The 20,920-nt window shown below is 40.3% G+C and overlaps 1 protein-coding gene across 3 annotated transcripts in view; it reads right to left on the bottom strand.

Moving 5' to 3' along the window:
• clcn2a (chloride channel, voltage-sensitive 2a) overlaps positions 1-20,920 on the bottom strand; it is a 157,402-nt gene that overhangs the window by 30,899 nt on the left and 105,583 nt on the right. For all 3 annotated transcript variants that reach the window (XM_061979450.2, XM_061979448.2, XM_061979449.2), the window contains exons 6-11: positions 16,394-16,474; positions 15,772-15,795; positions 10,495-10,573; positions 10,306-10,431; positions 6,106-6,190; positions 5,749-5,850 (exon numbers count right to left, since the gene is read on the bottom strand). In XM_061979450.2, coding sequence (XP_061835434.2) covers positions 5,749-5,850; positions 6,106-6,190; positions 10,306-10,431; positions 10,495-10,573; positions 15,772-15,795; positions 16,394-16,474 — 497 coding nt within the window. The remainder of the gene's footprint in view (positions 1-5,748; positions 5,851-6,105; positions 6,191-10,305; positions 10,432-10,494; positions 10,574-15,771; positions 15,796-16,393; positions 16,475-20,920) is intronic.

Below are 20,920 nucleotides of genomic sequence, written 5' to 3'. Positions count from 1 at the left end.
CACGCCAGGAAACCAACCAAAAAAGAACAGAAAACAAAACAACATCATCTGGTACAACGCCCCATACAGCAAAAACGTCTCAAATAACATTGGCCACAAATTCCTCAGTCTGATTGACAAACACTTCCCCAAAGGCAACACCCTAAGAAAAGTATTCAACAAGAACAACATTAAATTGAGCTACAGCTGTATGAACAATATACGACAAATTATCTCAAACCACAACAAAACAATTGCAAATGAGCCGTCGGCCCCCGGACAGAGCGACCCCAAAACCAACAAAGGCTGCAGCTGCCGCAAGAAACCTGATTGCCCTCTCAACGGTGGGTGCTTACAAACATCAGTTGTTTACCAATCTAAGGTAACACGCAAGGACATTAACACATCCGACACATATGTAGGATTAACCGAGGGAGAGTTTAAAACCAGATGGAACAATCACAAGGCTTCTTTCAGGAACCAAAACCTGCGGAATACCACAGAACTCAGCAAACACATTTGGGACCTCAAAGACAATAATGTTGAATATTCAATAACATGGCAAATTCTTGCATCCAGCACACCTTACAATAGTGGTAATAAAAGATGCAACCTATGCTTGAAAGAGAAACTGTTTATTATATACCGTCCAGACCTGTCATCCCTCAACAAGCGCAGCGAAATTGTATCAGCATGCCGCCACAGACGGAAACACCTCCTAGGTAACACATGAGCCAATCACCACGCCCCTACGCCAGCCTGTACCCACCCACTCTGTGCCCTATATAAACCATGGTATGTGAATGCTCCCATTAAAATCTCCTGATGATTGAGGGAACCCCTCATGAAACAGGCCTGTAGAGATGAAGTAGTCTTGTGATTTTTTTCCCACACATACATATATATATATATATATATATATATATATATATATATATATATATATATATATATATATATATATATATATATATATATATTGCTAGAATTCACTGAAAGTGAAGTATTTTCTTATATATATATATATATATATATATATATATATTTATATATATATATATATATATATATATATATATCAAGAGGGACAGAGACAGCGCACAGTGCACGTGGATCACATGTTACCATGGTGAGAAAACATGGAGAGACTGGAATGTAATAGAGTGATCTTTGTTTGTCTGTTGCCATCTCCTGGTGAATGTTGGCTATAGCGTTCTGGGGTTACTTTTTGGTTGGCCAACAATTTACGTGGTGTTGCGCACCTGACGTCAAGTGTGTGAGTCTGTTCTGAAGTCTACAGTAAAGAGACGTACTTCATCCCCTCGCCTGTTTATTGCCTCCAACTCAATATATTACAACAACATTGCTCCACGCGGACCCTCCAGGTCCGCCTGAATTTCGGGGTATTTTCGGGAGAAAATGTGTCCCGGGAGGTTTTCGGGAGAGGCGTTGAATTTCGGGAGTCTCCCGGAAAATCCGGGAGGGTTGGCAAGTATGGTCACGGGGGGTCCTGGAGCTTATCTCAGCTGCATTCTGGTGGAAGGCGCTTTACACCCTGGACAAGTCGCCACCTCATCGCAGGGCCAACACAGATAGACAGACAACATTCACACTCACATTCACACACTAGGGCAAACTCCACACAGAAAGAATACCACAGAAGGCTTGAACCCAGGACCTTCGTATTCTGAGGCACACATACTAACTCCTGTTCCACCGTGCTGCCCTATTTTCCAGCCATGTCGTGTGTGAGTGGCAGAAGAAAACAAACTCGTTTGGTTGTGACCATAAAAATGTAAATCCTGAATATGAAATGATCGTTTAACAATGAAAACTCAAACTCATTTTGAATTTGGCTGAATATTTCCGGAAAAATCCTGCATTCGAAAGTCCAAATAATAATAAAGTAGTGAATTCTGTATTTATTCTTGCTTAACCAGCCAACATAGATCAATAACAAGATGATGGAGAGGTTTTGTCAAGGAAAAAACCTTGAGGAAATGGCATAAAGAGAACGATGACAAAATAATGTAACATGGACAAAACCTCTCCACATAATGTGTGATCCATTGATTTGTTGCTTCTGTTATAGCTCTTGGAAATGACAATGAATCACAATAAAAGTTTGACCAAATGGTTTTGCTAGTTAAATTAACAAAGTATAATAATAAAAAAATAAAAAATATATACAAATATTGTGTTTTTGTATTTTGCCAACATAGTAGAATCATACGATAGGGCAGGTTGTATAATGTTTTCCTGCCACCTTGAGGAAATGGCCTAAAGTGGAAGATGACATTGTAATGTAACTTGGACAACGATGGACAGAACAGAGATTTAGTTCTTTTTTTTTTTTTAAAGCGATTCTTCTATTTATCTTGACAAAACCTCATCCAGCTGTGGATTTTTGGTGGCTGGTTAAAAAGAATAAATACAGAATTGTGTTAATTCATTAAACATAGTGTTAACAGTGATGAACAAGTTTGGGAACTGCGTTGCAGAGAATCGAACCCACGTCATTTGACATCAAAGGGATTGGCACGAACCACTTTGCTACACATGCTAGCTATTTGATAATCATGACAGATCGGTAACCGGTTTGGATTAAGTTTGCCATCATTCTTTGATTGTTAGTGGCATTTTCAAAACTATTCTTATTCTCTATCCAGATTACGAACTGACCATGACAAAAGTCCACATTTTCAATGGAGCTTGGGCTGTTTATGGGTTGTCGAAGCAAGACTCAAGTGTCTACTGACCGTGCTAGTGACTCCACACATCCAAACGCAATGATCCCACACCCACAAAGACATGTGACTGGTTTAAATTGTGCCCAGGTGATGATTAGCAGTAGGTGAAAAACATAATTACTAATCACCCCCAGGTGATGAAGACAGCGTCAAGCAGCAGTGTGAAGTGACAACACAAATAGAACAGAAAGTGAGAACAAAATAAGAGCACAAGAAAGGAAGTGAACCAAAAAACACAGAAAAAAACACCCAAAAACTAAACAAAGAATGGCCTGGCCCAACAGATCGTAACACTTTGTCTTTAAATCAGCAACACAACTTCCTAATATAACAATAACATAATAACAATATAACAAATATACGATTATTTTTCTTAATTCGGTATTAGGTCAAGTGGCAATTGCAGGAATGAGTCAGATATCAGTGATTGTTCACCCCCAAGCATGTGTGATTGAGTTCTTTCACAGACCTTACATTGGGTCCGAGCCTTTTCTGTTTGTACAAACAAAAAAGTTGAAAGCGTAGAATTATCCAAAATATGTTGTTAGGATTGGAAATTTGGGTAACGTTGATAGCCTCCACCCTTTTAAGGGAAAGAACCATGGACTCGGACTTGGAGATGCTGATTATCATCCCAGTCACTTCACAATCAGCTGATTAAGTGAGAGCTAAAGATCCTGGCCAGATGAAGCCAGCTGGACCACATAATCTGCAAAAAGCAGAGACCTAATCCTGCATCTACCAAACTGGATCCCTTCAACGCCCTGAATGTGTCAAGAAATTCTATCCATAAAAGTTGGAAACAGAAACGGTGACAAAGGGCAGCCCAGGGTGGAGTCCAACCGTCACTTGAAACGCTTCTGACTTACTGCCGGCAAAGTGGACCAAGCTCTGAGACTGATCATACAGGGAACGGACTGCCACAATCAGGCGGTCCGATACCCCATACTCACTGAGCACTCTCTGCAGGACCGTCCGAGGGGCACGGTTGAATGCCTTCTCAAAGTCCACAAAGCACATGTAGACTGGTTTCACCCCCGAGGTTCCTGCTGAGAGTATATAGCTGGTCCACAGGACAAAAACAACACTACTCCTCTTGGATCCGAGGGAAAGACATGCATACTTGCCAACCCTCCCGGATTTTCCGGGAGACTCCCGAAATTCAGCGCCTCTCCCGAAAACCTCCCGGGACAAATTTTCTCCCGAAAATCTCCCGAGATTCAGGCGGACTCAGGTCCATGAGGACCTGAGTCCGCTAACCCACAATATAAACAGCATACCTGCCCAATCACGTTATAACTGTAGAATGATGGAGGGCGAGTTCTTGGTTTCTTATGTGGGTTTATTGTTAGGCAGTTTCATTAACGTCCTCCCAGCGCGGCAACAACACACAACAACAGCAGTCACGTTTTTGTATACCGTAAAGCAGTTCGTCTGCCGTAAACAGCAATGTTGTGACACTCTTAAACAGGACAATACTGCCATCTAGTGCATTTGATGAAAGCACTTTTGTGCGTGCCACACATCAATGCATCATCAGAGAGGGTGTTCAGCATGGTTCGAAAAATAGTGACAGAGAATAGAACAAGGATGGACAATTCAACCCTTAACGCAACAATGAGTAGATGAGTGTTATGTGTGTGTATATGTGTAAATAAATGAACACTGAAATTCAAGTATTATATATATATATATATATATATATATATATATATGTATATATATATATATATATATATATATATATATATATATATATATATATATATATATATATAATAAAATAAATATATATATATACATATATATATATATATATAATAAAATACATATATATATATGTATATATATATATATATATATATATATAATAAAATACATATATATATATATATATATATATATATATATATATATATATATATACACCCTCTAGTTCTCCTTCTTAAAGAGAGGAACCACCAACCCGATCTGCCAATTCAGAGGCAGTGCCCCAGATGTCCACGCAATGTTGCAGAGTCCTGTCAACCAAGACAGCCTAACCGCATCCAGAGCCTTAGACCTTGGGCGACCTGCCATCGAGGAGATTTTTAACTACTTCAGCAACCTCAACCCCAGAAATCATCTCCGGGTTGGGGAGGAGACCTTGCTCCAAGTGGAAGAGTTTAAGAACCTGGGGTCTTGTTCGCAAGTGAGGGAAGAGTGGATTGTGAGCTTGACAGGCAGATCGGTGCGGCGTCCACAATGATGCGGACACTGTATCGATTCGTCGTGGTGAGGAAGGAGCTGAGCCAGAAGGTAAAGCTCTCAATTTACCAATCGATCTAGGTTCCTATCCTCAGCTATGGTCGTGAGCTTTGGGTTATGACCGAAAGGACAAGATCATGGGTACAAGTGGACACAATTAATTTTCCGCCGTCGGGCTCTCCCTTAGAGATAGGGTGAGAAGCTCTGTCATTCGGGAGGAGCTCAAAGTAAAGCCGCTGCTCCTCCACATCGAGAGAAGCCAGATGAGCTGGTTTGGGCATCTAGTCAGGATGCCCCCCAGACGCCTACCTGGGAAAATGTTTAGGGCACGTCTGACCGGTACGAGGCCACGGGGAACACCTAGAACCCGTTGGGGAGACTATATCTCCCCGATGGCCTGGGAATGCCTCGGGATCCCCCGGGAGGAGCTGGAGAAAATAGTTGGGAAGAGGTCAATCTGGGCTTCTTTACTTAGGCTACAGCCTCTGTGTCCTGACTGTGGGTAAGCGAAAGAGGATGGATGGATGGAGGCTGGGGAACGTTCCTTGGTGGATCAAATAATAATAATTGGTGTGTCTGAAGACTTTTTTCCATATAAGGGAATTGAATAAAATAGGTGACAAATGTGACCTTTTGTTTGTGTTATTATCATCAAAAAGGTCCGACATCCTTTAAAATCAGTGGGTTTCTTGCTCCCTCAGTGTAGACCTCTTGGTGCTGCAAGCGAACAGCAGGTTGACGGTCAATTGTGTGTAAAGTGTGATATACTTACTTCCTCAACAAGAGCTTGTTAATGGTCTTCTGCTTCCTCATGCACTCCACAATGAGACGATTCAAGTACACAAAGAGGGCGCCGCCAAAACCGCAGGCAATCCTGCAAAAAGCAGCGGCAATGACACAAGAGCCTTCTCCTTTTTTATGACCCGTGTTTGTGTTCATTGGTTGACTTTCTGTTACAAAGTCTTGCTGTATACAATCAGCAGGGTAAAAAGTTAATTTCATGCCTTGATCATCAAATACAAACCAAGGCGCGCACCCGACAGGAATGTGAATAAGGGAGCCTGAAAAAGGCTGAGGCGTCCTTTAGGATGGAGTTTAAGCTGGCCTCAACCCAAAGACACGCACTCACCCAAGGATGGCGAATGCCGGCAGCTCCTGAAGGTCGAAGGGGAAGTCCAGACGGAAGCGGGTCTTGAAAAGAGCAGTGATGGTCTCTAAAGGGGAAAGAAAAAGCGGCTCAGCAGTCACAACTCCATTATGCACAAAATCAAATACAAGTTGAAACGCATGGGTGTGGATTACCACAGTGTAGCCCACTGGACATCCTGTGTGTGAAAGTTGACAACGTTCTACTATTGAGGTGAAATGCATGATTTCTAACCTGGCATTCACTTTTCTTAGGTCAGGGGTCGGCAACCCAAAATGTTGAAAGAGCCATATTGGACCAAAAAAAAAAAATTAAATCTGTCTGGAGCCGCAAAAAATTAAAAGCCTATAAGTGATATAATGAAGTCAACACATGATATACAGTCGTGGTCAAAAGTTTACATGCACTTGTGAAGGACATAATATCATGGCTGTCTTGAGTTTCCAATAATTTCTACAAATCTTATTTTTTTGTGATAGAGTGATTGGAGCACATACATTTATGAAATTTGGTTCTTTTATGAATTTATTATGGGTCTACTGAAAATGTGACCAAATCTGCTGGGTTAAAAGTATACATACAGCAATGTTAATATTTGGTTACATGTCCCTTGGCAAGTTTCACTGCAATAAGGCGCTTTTGGTAGCCATCCACAAGCTTCTGGCAAGCTTCTGGTTGAATTTTTGACCACTCCTCTTGACAAAATTGGTGCAGTTCAGCTAAATTTGTTGGTTTTCTGACATGGACTCATTTCATCAGCGTTGTCCACACGTTTAAGTCAGGACTTTGGGAAGGTCATTCTAAAATCTTAATTCTAGCCTGATTTAGCCATTCCTTTACCACTTTTGACGTGTGTTTGGGGTCATTGTCCTGTTGGAACACCCAACTGGGCCCAAGACCCAAACTGATTATTTTAGGTTGTCCTGAAGAATTCCTTTTTTATTGTCCCATTTACTCTCTGTAAAGCACCAGTTCCATTGGCAGCAAAACAGGCCCAGAGCATTATACTACCACCACTATGCTTGACGGTAGACATGGTGTTCCTGGGATTAAAGGCCTCACATTTTCTCTTTCAAACATATTGCTATGTATTGTGGCCAAACAGCTCAATTTTGGTCTCATCTGACCACAACTCTTTCCTCCAGAAGGTCTTATCTTTGTCCATGTGATGTCAGTATGTTTGGAGGAGAAAAGGTTCCTGATCCCATGAACACCATGCCTACCGTCAAGTATGATGGTGGTAGTATTATGCTTTGGGCCTGTTTTGCTGACAATGGAACTGGTGCTTTACAGGGAGTAAATGGGACAATAAAAAAGGAGGATTTCCTCCAAATTCTTCAGGACAATCTAAAATCATCAGCCCGGAGGTTGGGTCTTGGGCGCAGTTGGGTGTTCCAACAGGACAATGACCCCAAACGTGGTAAAGGAATGGCTAAATCAGGCTAGAATTAGAATGGTCTTCCCAAAAGTACTGACTTAAACTTGTGGACAATGCTGAAGAAACAAGTCCATATCAGAAAACCAACCAATTTATGAACTGCACCAATTTTGTCAAGAGGAGTGGTCAAAAATTCAACCAGAAGCTTGCCAGAAGCTTGTGGATGGCAACCAAAAGCGCCTTATTGCAGTGAAACTTGCCAAGGGACATGTAACCAAATATTACCATTGCTGTATGTATACTTTTAACCCAGCATATCTGGTCAATATTTCAGTAGACCTATAATAAATTCATAAAAGAACCAAACTTCATGAATGTTTTTTGTGACCAACAAGTATGTGCTCCATTCACTCTATCACAAAAAAATAAGAGTTGTAGAAAGTATTGGAAACTCAAGACAGCCATGACATTATGTTCTTTACAAGTGTATGTAAACCTTTGACCACGACTATAAGTGTCTATATTAGCTATATTAGCCTACTATCAAAATGACTATGTGTCGCAGGCTGACACAAATCTTCGTTGACAGAAATGTTGAAATGTAATATTTATACTACACATTTTTACAACATTGGAAAATATTAGTAAAATCCAGGCTTCTCAGGGGGTGAGATAACTCCTCTAAATTACTGGCTTAGAATGGCCAAAGGTATAGATGTGTGTGTGTCCAAGTTAAAGGAAACGACAGGCTGTCTTCTTCGATTGGATTTATAACAATATATACAAGCTGGGTTACGTTTGCTGTGGTCTGTAACGGCACACAAACCACTATCAGAAATGCAGCCAATATTACATACAGATAATGTTTCATGAGAAATGCAGATATAAATTAAATAAACATAGGACATAGTAAATTAAATGAGCTCAAATATACCTACAAGTGAGGCATAATGATGCAATATGTACATAAAGCTAGCCTGAATAGCATGTTAGCTTCGATTAGCTTGCAGTCATGCACTGACCAAATATGCTTGATTAGCACTCCACACAAGTCTATAACATCAACAAAGCTCACCTTTGTGCATTCACGCACAGCATAAAACTTTTGGTGGACAAAATGAGACAAAGAATGAGTGTCATAAAATATGTCTTTCCCTGGCATCAGTGAAGAAAGTTATGCATGTAAACAAACTACGGTGAGTTCAAGGACCACCAAAATTAGTAGGAGAAAACGGCGCTCACCAAATTCTCTCACCAGAGAGTCATGTTTAATATAAACAGTGGGATATCTAACAATTAGGGAGGTTTGTGTCATGTTGTCCTCCTACAGAAACCCTATTAAAATAAAAATATATTTTTTCCCTCATCTTTTTCTATTTTCCTACATTTCTGAAAAAGCTCCAGGGAGCCACTAGGGTTGCAGACCCCATCTCAGGTGGTCGAAGGAGCAGCGTGATCAAGGAAATGTGTCACAGAAAAGTAGTTCTCAGTGTAAGTTCTTACAATAATAATGTCGTTATAGCTTGGTCAATGTACGTAGTAGAGCGTTGTTAGCGTTTATTGGATGTTTTTTTTAGAAGGTTTCATAGGCGGAATAGATTAATTCCATTACGTATTGTTAGCCGCCTCGTACTAGCAGTTTTACAGTATTTAGAATTATTTAATGTGTGTAGAAAGTGTGTTCTTCTCGCACCTAGGGATTGTGAATGATGGACAAAATTCAAGCTTAAAAATGACTATACGCACTTACTCTTAGGATACAAAAAGGAATGGCTCATAAAAGTGTCATAAATCAGCAATAAATGTATATATTTTTTTCACTTTCAAGGCTTCAAATCTTGTAACAACTTTAGAGCTATCTGTTGATATAAAGTTATCTTTATTTTTTTAAATGTTTTTATGGCCAGTTTTGTTATACATAAATATGAAATATTTATTTAAAAAATAAGTTGCTGAGTGGAATATCTGAGGTTGTAGCCTTGAATGGGTCAATAATTCATTATTCGTTGATTTTGATACAGTAGGCAAGTGGATAAAAAATTTAAATTTTTACAGTGATACTGAGCTAAAATGAGAAAGCAGGCAGGACTTCGTTGAGTTTATCGAGTTCACATCGGTCTTTTCTGCCATGTTATATACAGTAAAACTGCCCAAAATAATTTTCATTTCATTTCAGCGGTTTAATGGCAGTTCAACCTATTTACGCTCATCAAAGCTCTGAGAATTGGCCTCATGGTTTTATGGCACCATCTGGTGGTTTTTGGACGCAATTACACCAAAACAATATTTTCTTGATTATATATATATTTTTAAAAAAAAAGGTGAAATTCATTCAGTTTTCATGGATAAAGCTTAGTAATATACCAGGAATACAGTCAGTTAAAAAAATAGCAGTTATAATGGGAGTCAATGGGCCTGAAATAGTTCTTAAGGGAAAGAGGGAAATACTTTGTATTTATATCCTATTCTAACAACTTTGCAATCAAAAACTCAAAAACAATTCTATTTAAGGAAAAAAAACAAAAACAAAAAAAACACTCCCTGCAGAAATTTTAGACAGCTTATTTTCAAATTGAACAATCTCATTAGGAACACCTGTAATGCCCCCGTTTTTTCTTTTCTTTTACAATACATTTATTTACTGAGCCCGCAATATTTCAATACACGCTTGAAAAAAGAAGAAGTATACTGACGTCCACCCCCGCATTTATCAATGTTTATATATAGTGGACTTCAGTGCAAAAGTCTTGAGAAAAAAAAAGTTTCCAACATCACTCTAAATAAAAAATGTAGTCACCACATACCTTCCTCCTGGTTCCACACAGCCAGCACTCGAAAGATGAAGGCACTGAAGGTAGCAGCGAAGAAGCCCCTCCAGTAGTTCCTCACAGCGAAAAAGGTGGACGTGACCTCGATGCTGAACAACACTCCTTGAGCACACACAAACCTCCGTGTGTAGGTTAAGATACTTCTTCACGGTTGTGTCATCTTACCTCCAATGGGGGCAGCGAAGCAGCAGCCCACACCCACCGCGCAGGCAGCCGACAGCATTTCGGTGTTCCTCAACTCGTTCTGTCCAATTGGAGTAATATGTAAAGATGTAAAAAAATTGTTTTAAAAAAAACCCGTAAAGTATACCGTAAATAAATGATCTTATTTATTTATAAACTGCAACAAGGGCAGGGCGTTCACCGGAAAATGCGCATTTATTCGAAAACGCATTATATAGAACATTTACCTTTTCATATAGGTTTAGAATACATGAGAACGTGGACAGGAAGACATACAGTGGCACTCTTTGACCACATGGTCATTTACTAACATGTATACCAGACCTGGGCAAATTAAGGCCCGCCGTACATTCCCAAATCATTTTTTTGGATCTTTAAGATCGGAACTATAGCCGCCATTATGATGTGCAGTATATCAGATTGTAGGTGGGTTTTTTTTAACCTTTGCGTTCATATTTTGTTGCATTTTTGTTGTGTGATATTTTGATTGTAAAATATGTCGATCGAGAGGGGGTTGTGACGTTCATATGTTGTCAATATTCAGTGTTTTATCGTTCATAGCTAATATTGTAAATCCCACATTCTTTATTTTTATGTACATTCTGGGTGTCTCATTTAGTAAAACAATTTAAAATTCCATTCTGTTTTTTAAGGCGGTCTGTCATAACGTTTTAGCATTCAGACATTATTGTGAGGTTTTATATTAGTGTTCCTAAAAGTAGATGTAACGGCCCCCGGACACATTTTTTTCTCTAAATTTGGCTAATTGCCCAGACCTGATGTATACCCTCCTGAGTGCCAATGTCCACTGCAGTGGACATTTGTGTTTTATTTAGGTTGATTTTTTCCCCAAAAATGTGGAACTCTGACAAAAGAAAAAGAACAAAAACAAATGTCCACTGCAGAATACACTAGTCATTTATTAAAGGGGAACTGCTCTTTTTTGGGAATTTTGCGTATCGTTCACAATCATTATGACTAGAGATGTCCGATATTATCGGCCGATAAATGCTTTAAAATGTGATATCGGAAATTATCGGTATCTGTTTTCAAAAAGTAAAATTTATGACTTTTTAAAACACCGCTGTACGGAGTGGTACACGGACGTAGGGAGAAGTACAGAGCGCCAATAAACCTTTAAGGCACTGCCTTCGTGTGCCGGCCCAATCACATAATATCTACGGCTTTTCACACACACACAAGTGAATGCAAAGCATACTTCGTCAACAGCCATACAGGTCACACTGAGGGTGGCTGTATAAACAACTTTAACACTGTTACAAATATACGCCACACTGTGAACCCACACCAAACAAGAATGACAAACACATTTCAAGAGAACATCCGCACCGTAACACAACATAAACACAACAGAACAAATACCCAGAACCCCTTGCAGCACTAACTCTTCCGGGACGCTACAATATACACCCCCTGCTACCGCTTACCCCCCATCCCCGCCCCCACCTCAACCTCATCATGCTCTCTCAGGAGAGCATGTCCCAAATTCCAAGCTGCTGTTTTGAGGCATGTTAAAAAAAAGTAACGCACTTTGTGACTTCAATAATAAATATGGCAGTGCCATGTTGGCATTTTTTTCCATAACTTGAGTTGATTTATTTTGGAAAACCTTGTTACATTGTTTAATGCATCCAGCGGGGCATCACAACAAAATTAGGCATAATAATGTGTTAATTCCACGACTGTATATATCGGTATCGGTTGATATCGGAATCTGTATTTAAGAGTTGGACAATATCGGAATATCGGATATCGGCAAAAAAGCCATTATCGGACATCTCTAATTGTGACCTTTTTTTTTTTTTAATTCTAAACATGATAAAAAAACGCTTGAAAGATGTGGCTAATGGCGAAGAAAAAACATGAAATGTGGGCTAACACTTTACAGATACTATAATATGATTGTTCATGTTTTTCAGTCAGTACAGATTGCTGTCCTATCGCGTTGTGTTGTGCAGTACAAACTCAAACGCGCTACGTGCAAGCATATCACTTTCCGTAGTAAGCTTTTACGGCTAATACCTTAGCACGCTGATGTGTTACTACGCTAGAAACATTGTTCCTCAGTGTTTGCTCTTATAACAACAATGTTGCTACAGTTTGGTTACTATACAGGTTAAGGAACGTAAATGAAGTATTGGTGACAATTTTTTCAATGCATTTTTAAATAATTTAGAGGTAGAATAGATTGAATTCTACATTGATTGATTGATTGAACAACTTTTGTCTTCTTGTATCTCATAATGATTGTGAACAATAGGCAACATTCTAGAAAAAATGCAGTTCCCCTTTAACATGTATACTGTACATCCTTCTGAGGTCGAGCATCCACTGCTGTGGACATTTGTGTTTTGCAAAACATGGTTATTTTCTCTCCAAAAATGTGCAACTCTGACGAAAGAAAAATACCGAAAAACAAATGTCCACTGCAGAGGACGCTAGTCATTCATTAACACACATACACACACACACACAAAAACATATACATATACATATATACAGTACATATAAATACAGCATATATATACATATATATATATATATATATATATATATATATATATATATATATATATATGTATATATATATATATATATATATATATATAAACATATATACAGGTAAAAGCCAGTAAATTAGAATATTTTGAAAAACTTGATTTATTTCAGTAATTGCATTCAAAAGGTGTAACTTGTACATTATATTTATTCATTGCACACAGACTGATGCATTCAAATGTTTATTTCATTTAATTTTGATGATTTGAAGTGGCAACAAATGAAAATCCAAAATTCCGTGTGTCACAAAATTAGAATATTACTTAAGGCTAATACAAAAAAGGGATTTTTAGAAATGTTGGCCAACTGAAAAGTATGAAAATGAAAAATATGAGCATGTACAATACTCAATACTTGGTTGGAGCTCCTTTTGCCTCAATTACTGCGTTAATGCGGCGTGGCATGGAGTCGATGAGTTTCTGGCACTGCTCAGGTGTTATGATCACTTATTAGCATGTATATCCTCCTGAGAGCCAGCGTCCACTCTAGAGGACATTTGATGTTTTGCGCGACAGGATTATTTTTCCCCCCAAATGTGGAACTCTGATAAAGGAAAAAACCTAAAAACAAATGTTCACTGCAGAGGACAATGGTTGACATGAGGGTATTACACAATGCAGCAGCAACAGAACCAATGTCACAAGAACGCTCAGGAACAAACTGCTCAGTCAGCATTAATACCGCTGATGGGGCAAGTGTAACAAGCATGAGTTTGAGTGGCAACATTTTTAAAGCGCATGCAGACTATAATATTTAAAATATAGCTACTACATTACTACTACATTAAAAAAACGACAAAACCCAAACCATTGAAGTTGGCACGTTGCGTAATTCGTAAATAAAAACAGAATACAATGATTTGCAAATCCATTTCAACCTATATTCAATTGAATAGACTGCAAAGACAAGATATTTAATGTTCCAACTGAGAAACAATTTTTTTTTTTTTGCAATTAATCATTAACTTATACACTTTGCAAAAAAGTTGGCACAGGGGCATTTTTACCACTGTGTTACATGGCCTTTACTTTTAACAGCACTCAGTTAACGTTTGGGAACTGAGGAGACCAATTTTTGAAGCTTTTCAGGTGGAATTGTCGTATTTTAAACTTCATAATGCGCCACACATTTTCAATGGGATAGAGGTCTGGACAACAGGCAGGCCAGTCTAGTACCCACAGTCTTTTACTATGAAGCGACGCTGTTGTAACATGTGGCTTGGCATTGTCTTGCTGAAATAAGCAGGGGCGTCCATGATAACGTTGCTTGGGTGGCAACATATGTTGCTCCAAAACCTGTATGTACCTTTCAGCATTAATGGTGCCTTTACAGATGTGTAAGTTACCCATGCCTTGGGCACTAATACACCCCCATACCATCACAGATGCTGGCTTTTAAACTTTGCGCCTATAACAATCCAGATGGTTCTTTTCCTCTTTGGTCCGGAGGACACGACGTCCATAGTTTCCAAAAACAATTAGAAATTTGGACTAATCAGACCACAGAACACTTTTACACTTTGCATCAGTCCATCTTAGATGAGCTTGGGCCCAGCAAAGCCGGCAGCATTTCTGGGTGTTGTTGATAAATGGCTTTCGCTTTGCATAGTAGAGTTTTAACTTGCACTTCCAGATGTAGCGACAAACTGTAGTCACTGACAGTGGTTTTCTGAAGTTTTCTGGAGCCCATGTGGTGATATCCTTTACACACTGATGTCGGTTTTTGATACAGTACCGCCTGAGAGATCCAAGGCCACGAGCATTCAATGTTACGTGTGGTGATTTCTCCAGATTCTCTGAACCTTTTGATGATATTACAGACCGTAGATGGTGAAATCCCTAAATTCCTTGCAATAGCTGGGTGAGAAATGTTGTTCTTTAAACTGTTGGACAATTTGCTCACGCATTTGTTCACAAAGTGGTGACCCTCGCCCCATCCTTGTTTGGGAATGACTGAGCATTTCATGGAAGCTGCTTTTATACCCAATCATGGCACCCACCTGTTCCCAATTAGCCTGTTCACTTGTGGGATGTTCCAAATAAGTGTTTGATGAGCATTCCTCAACTTTGTCAGTCTTTTTTGCCACTTGTGCCAGCTTTTTTGAAACATGTTGCAGGCATCGAATTCCAAATGAGCTAACATTTGCAAAAATTTACAAAGTTTTCCAGTTTGAATATTAAGTATCTTGTCTTTTCAATTCAATTGAATATAGCTTGAAAAGGATTTGCAAATCATTGTATTCTGTTTTAATTTACGATTTACACAACATGCTAAAACTTCATTGGTTTTGGGGTTTGTACATTTGAGCGTTAGTTACCAATGCTTTTGACCCGCAGGCTAATTCGACATTTGCTGGTGTAGACCACACGCTGTTGTTAATTGAGCAGATACGATAACTGGATTACGCATTCTACAATCCTGAACAGGGGCCACACATTCTGCACCGAAAAGCTGCTGCTGTATCTTTTGAGGGATGTTCCAAAATGAGAAGTGAGATATGTTGAAATCACAAAAGGACATGTTTGCACGGAATGATGGGCAACACAGATCGATGACTGGCGGCGGCGCCTCACTGAACACAATCAAACACGGTGCAGACAAATGGAGAGGCGTCCATCAATCATTCCCGGATACGGGCGGCATGGATTATTCATGTTGATGGAATCGGCCGCGTCGTACCTTGTTTCCCTCAAAGTGCTCTTCCTTTAGCAGTAATAGTGGCGGGGACAAGAAGACAAGAAATATGTGTGAGTAGTGGAGGTGTGCAGAATTTACCTTTTTCTCTCCCGGCACATTAGCAAAATGAGCTTCGGCAAACAGTCTTAGTCGGGCTCTGAATGAACATCTCCTCGGACTGATTAGGTTTAATGGTGGAGGGGTCAAAGTCCACCCCTGGACTATTTGACTCTAACTGAGCTGAAAGTAGCGATTTTCTCCTCCAACACATTGCTGTCCTCTGTCTTCCTCCCTGTGGGCGGCGAAAGAAGGCGAGAAGAAGCACAACTTGTAAAGTCCAAGGCATGGAGGGGAGAGTGTGTCCAGAGAGCCAACATCAAGGCCTTGCACTTGAGACGCTTCAGGACCACACATACTGAGGACACTGCGTCAAACCATTAAGTTATCGGTTCGGGCCTGGAAAGTCTGGCTTGACTTCGACACCTGATGATTGTAAAGTGTAGTAATACATTCACTCAGTTAAAATCTGAAACCTCCGCGTTTGCCCTTTTACTCCCACACCAAGTCAAATACATGCCAAAGAATGGAAATAATGCTTTTGAATCGACATCAGGTTGATTCTCACCATGCAGATTCCACCAAAAAGAGCTGCCGTGAATTTGCTCAGCAGGGCGGCACATAGGCTGGCGACATGGACGAAAGGTCCCTGAGGAGCACAGTGGAGACAAGTTGGGCGTTAGCGGACTAAAAGATTGCGTTAACAACGGTTAAACCCTAACATTGTGTTATTGTTGTTGGTCACAGTGGTACCTTAAAGGCCTACTGAAACCCACTACTACCGACCACGCAGTCTGATAGTTTATATATCAATGATGAAATCTTAACATTGCAACACATGCCAATACGGCCGGGTTAGCTTACTAAAGTGCAATTTTAAATTTTGCGCGAAATATCCTGCTGAAAACGTCTCGGTATGATGACGCCGGCACGTGACGTCATGGATTGTAGAGGACATTTTGGGACAGCATGATGGCCAGCTATTAAGTCGTCTGTTTTCATCGCAAAATTCCACAGTATTCTGGACATCTGTGTTGGTGAATCTTTTGCAATTTGTTCAATGAACAATGGAGACAGCAAAGAAGAAAGCTGTAGGTGGGAAGCGGTGTATTGCGGGCGGCTGCAGCAACACAAACACAGCTGGTGTTTCATTGTTTACATTCCCGAAAGATGACAGTCAAGCTTTACCATTGGCCTGTGGAGAACTGGGACAACAGAGACTCTTACCAGGAGGACTTTGAGTTGGATGCGCAGACGCGGTACCGTGAGTAGGCATGCAGCTGCGGCTTCCAAACATTTGATGGCTTGCCCGTACGTGCGTGCCGCTATGTGCATGTCACGTACGTAACTTTGGGGACTTTGGGGAAATATATGTGCTGTATGAACTTTGGGGAGGTGAACGGTATTTTGGGCTGTGGGATTGAGTGTGTTGTGCAGGTGTTTGAGTTGTATTGGCGGGTTATATGGACGGGAGGGGGGAGGTGTTTGTTCTGCGGGATTAATTTGTGGCATATTAAATATAAGCCTGGTTGTGTTGTGGCTAATAGAGTATATATATGTCTTGTGTTTATTTACTGTTTTAGTCATTCCCAGCTGAATATCAGGTCCCAGCCGCCTCTCACAGCATCTTCCCTATCTGAATCGCTCCCACTGCCCTCTAGTCCTTCAATCTCACTTTCCTCATCCACAAATCTTTCATCCTCGCTCAAATTAATGGGGAAATCGTCGCTTTCTCGGTCCGAATCGCTCTCGCTGCTGGTGGCCATGATTGTAAACAATGTGCAGATGTGAGGAGCTCCACAACCTGTGACGTCACGCGCATATCGTCTGCTACTTCCGGTAGAGGCAAGGCTTTTTTATCAGCGACCAAAAGTTGCGAACTTTATCGTCGATGTTCTCTACTAAATCCTATCAGCAAAAATATGGCAATATCGCAAATTGATCAAGTATGACAATAGAATGGACCTGCTATACCCGTTTAAATAAGAAAATCGCATTTCAGTAGGCCTTTAATTTACGAACTTCACTTGGTTCCCGAACTGATCGAAAAGTTGAAGCAAATTTCTCCATAAGAAACTACGGTGAATTATACCATGTACCATTTTCTTATTTGATCGTGAGCTGGCATCTGTTTGTATTTGGTCACAGAATCCTTTAGAGGATTATTCTACTAAGGCGAAAATTGCACATGTCCATCACAAGCGCTCCAGACAGTGGTGGCTCATCACCCCAGAAATTGGAATCCTACAGGAATGCAGGTTTGGATTTTAGGAGGAAGTATAAAGACATTAACAACATCTGGTAGGAAGCCCTCATAAGTAGGAGTAGAAAATAGGGGTCGGAGGTCATCCGACTCAAACCGATCACAGTAAATACCGTAGGTTGACTGAGCGGCCCCAAGGCTAAAGCAACAAAGAGTTATTGTCTTTGTGTAAAAGGTATTTAAGGACATTTGTCCAAGAAGACAGCAGAAGAGTGATCAGGCTCATACTCTTTCTCCTGGAGCTGCAGCTCCAGTCTGAGGCTTGCTGAAACAAATAAAGCTTTTTGTTCGACGATTCCTTTTTGGCGTCTTCTTGACTCATCACCAATCACACAGTCACTCTGTTTTGGGAGAGTGGCACGACCAATCAATATACAACAAAACAATGTAAACATGAATATTAGGCTCCAGGCTTGACAAAATTCCATATTTTAGTAAAACTTTTTTTTTTTAAATATATACTGTATATGTATGTTTATATATTTTTTTTCTCTAGTGACTCAAAGCGCTTCAAATAGTGAAACTCATTATTTACTTCTTTTTAAGTTACATTTTAAACCAGTGTAGGTGGCAGTGGGAGCAGGTGGGTGAACTGCCTTGCCCAAGGACAAAACGGCAGTGACTAGTATGGCGGAAGCCGTGATTGAACCCGGAACCCTCGAGTTGCTGACACGGCTGCGCTACCAAGCGAGCCACGCTGCCCAGTACCGCGTATTAAATACACATAACATGGGGGTGATGGATCAACTTTCGCTTCAAACCAAGTCAAAATAACAGCAACGAGCTAAACTAGGGGTCTGCAACACGCGGCTCTGGAGTTGTATGGATCTAATTATAATTGATTTTATCTAGTCAGTTTATTCTAATAACGTTGTTATTTTTCAGAGTTCTGTGTTCTTGTAATATAAAAATCACACATATTTTTATATTTAGTCGATCGTAATGTACGTCACACCCCCTATGCGTCATCTCTTGCTGCCAAGCAATTGTATTTATTGTTTTTAGCAGTCAACCTGAGTAAGCTAACAATGGGGGGATAAAAAAGATACCAAATTCTGACGAAAATAAAAAATTCTAATGTGTAATTCTTCACGGACAGATTCATTTGTTTTCACTGTTGACATGGTTGGTTAAAATGTTTACATAATATGTGTGGAGAAAATTGCAAACAACAAAAAATCTAATGTTGAGAGACATTTCCAGAACAGACTCACAGCATTTGCGGGAAAATACCCAGCTGGAGATGATTGAAAAACAGCAGTTTTGGAACTTTTGGGGAAAACTGATCAGAGCAAAAATACTTACTGAGTCATTTTCTGTCTAGTATTAGATGTCTGATTCAATGAATGCTATAGCATAGGTGTAATGATAAGTGGTGTTATCGTCACCTTAGGCATCAAACAGAGTTTGCGGCTCTAGGTGGGTTTTATTTGGTGGGAAATGGACTCAAATGGCTCTTTGTTTGCTGAAGGTTGCCGACCCCTAAGCTAAACTGTCCTCATTAGTAGCTGCCCCGCTGACACGAACACACACTGTCACTAGCACTGTGGTGCTTTCACAGTTTAAAATCACAAAACTCCTTAACTCTAACAGCCAGGTCACTACAATTTTTAGAAATAAAAAGTAAAATCCACTGTGGATAATTTCCTGACTGTTTCAGACCACTCATCGCTTGTAAATTGCTTTTTTTTTGGACTTATATTGAGCTAGCCAAACTAGAAACATGTTGTAAAAAGGCTAACAAAAAACCCACTTAGAAAGCAAACAAAGTAGCAAACAGCATACTCTGTTGACTGAAGGTTCAATCAGCCCGCATACAATGGCTGCCCTGCAGGCACATAATGGGTGACTGAAACACAGAGACAAGGTTCGTACACCAACATGGCACGTATATCGAAAAGTTCCTACAACGAGGGCTTTGTAAATCTCCTGCTTGCTTCTTTGTTTTGTCTTGTCTTGTCTTAACTTTCTTTTGTTGCCTCTTTTTGTACTGCTCTCCAATTTAAAACATTGGAACTAATTAACTGGCCTCAACGAAATTGACAAGATCTTGGGTTTGGGGGAACCTGCTTGTTTTGACGGAGCGGTTGTTGCTGGACACACGACGGACTTTTGGGAGAAGGAGTGCCGTGTGCCTGGCGACCCTTCAGTCGAGGACGTGAAGATATCCACCTATTCGGAATTATGACAACAGGACATCTGCTATTTGGAGTAAGCATTGCTCTGGTTTGTCGACAAATCGGAAGTTGCTGGCAGTCTTCAAAGCTGCCACAAATGATTGGAGAATGCGGGAAGAACTGTGGACACTTTGTGATTTGGATAACATCAGACTGTCTGCCCCGCAGGAGGAATTTGAGGACCAGTCTTAGAAAATTTAGAGTGAAAAGCAAATATTTTTTTCACTCGCATACAAAACATTCTAACTAGGATTGTTTCCCTGGCTTCGAGACTCTCCCGAAGGACAGTGCGGCGAAGACACAACAAACTCCCTTCTTGTCTCTCATCAGCACACACCTGTTGTTGATGACTTTGGACTGACTGGCGGCTGCAACATCACCAAGGCTGCGGAACAGAGACACGCGGCAGGCTTACACACACACATGCATGCACAAAAAATATACGCCACACACACATACCCCAGCCCCCATCCAACGCCCTTGACGGGAATCTCTCAGGGGTGATGGACGGCTGGGCAGTGCCTGAAGAGCTGCAGCCTGCTACCGTAGCCCCCACTCTTTCCCTTCTGTTGCAAGTCTCAAGTTGTATGTTGTCATATGTATATGTGCTTTGTTAAGGAGTTTTTTACCAGTCTAGATTGTATTTTTTTACTCA

The sequence above is a fragment of the Nerophis lumbriciformis genome, linkage group LG19 (genome assembly GCF_033978685.3).
Source record: "Nerophis lumbriciformis linkage group LG19, RoL_Nlum_v2.1, whole genome shotgun sequence".
Lineage (NCBI taxonomy): Eukaryota > Metazoa > Chordata > Actinopteri > Syngnathiformes > Syngnathidae > Nerophis > Nerophis lumbriciformis.
Note: the sequence above shows the minus strand (reverse complement) of the source record. Positions and strands in the feature narration are given on the sequence as shown.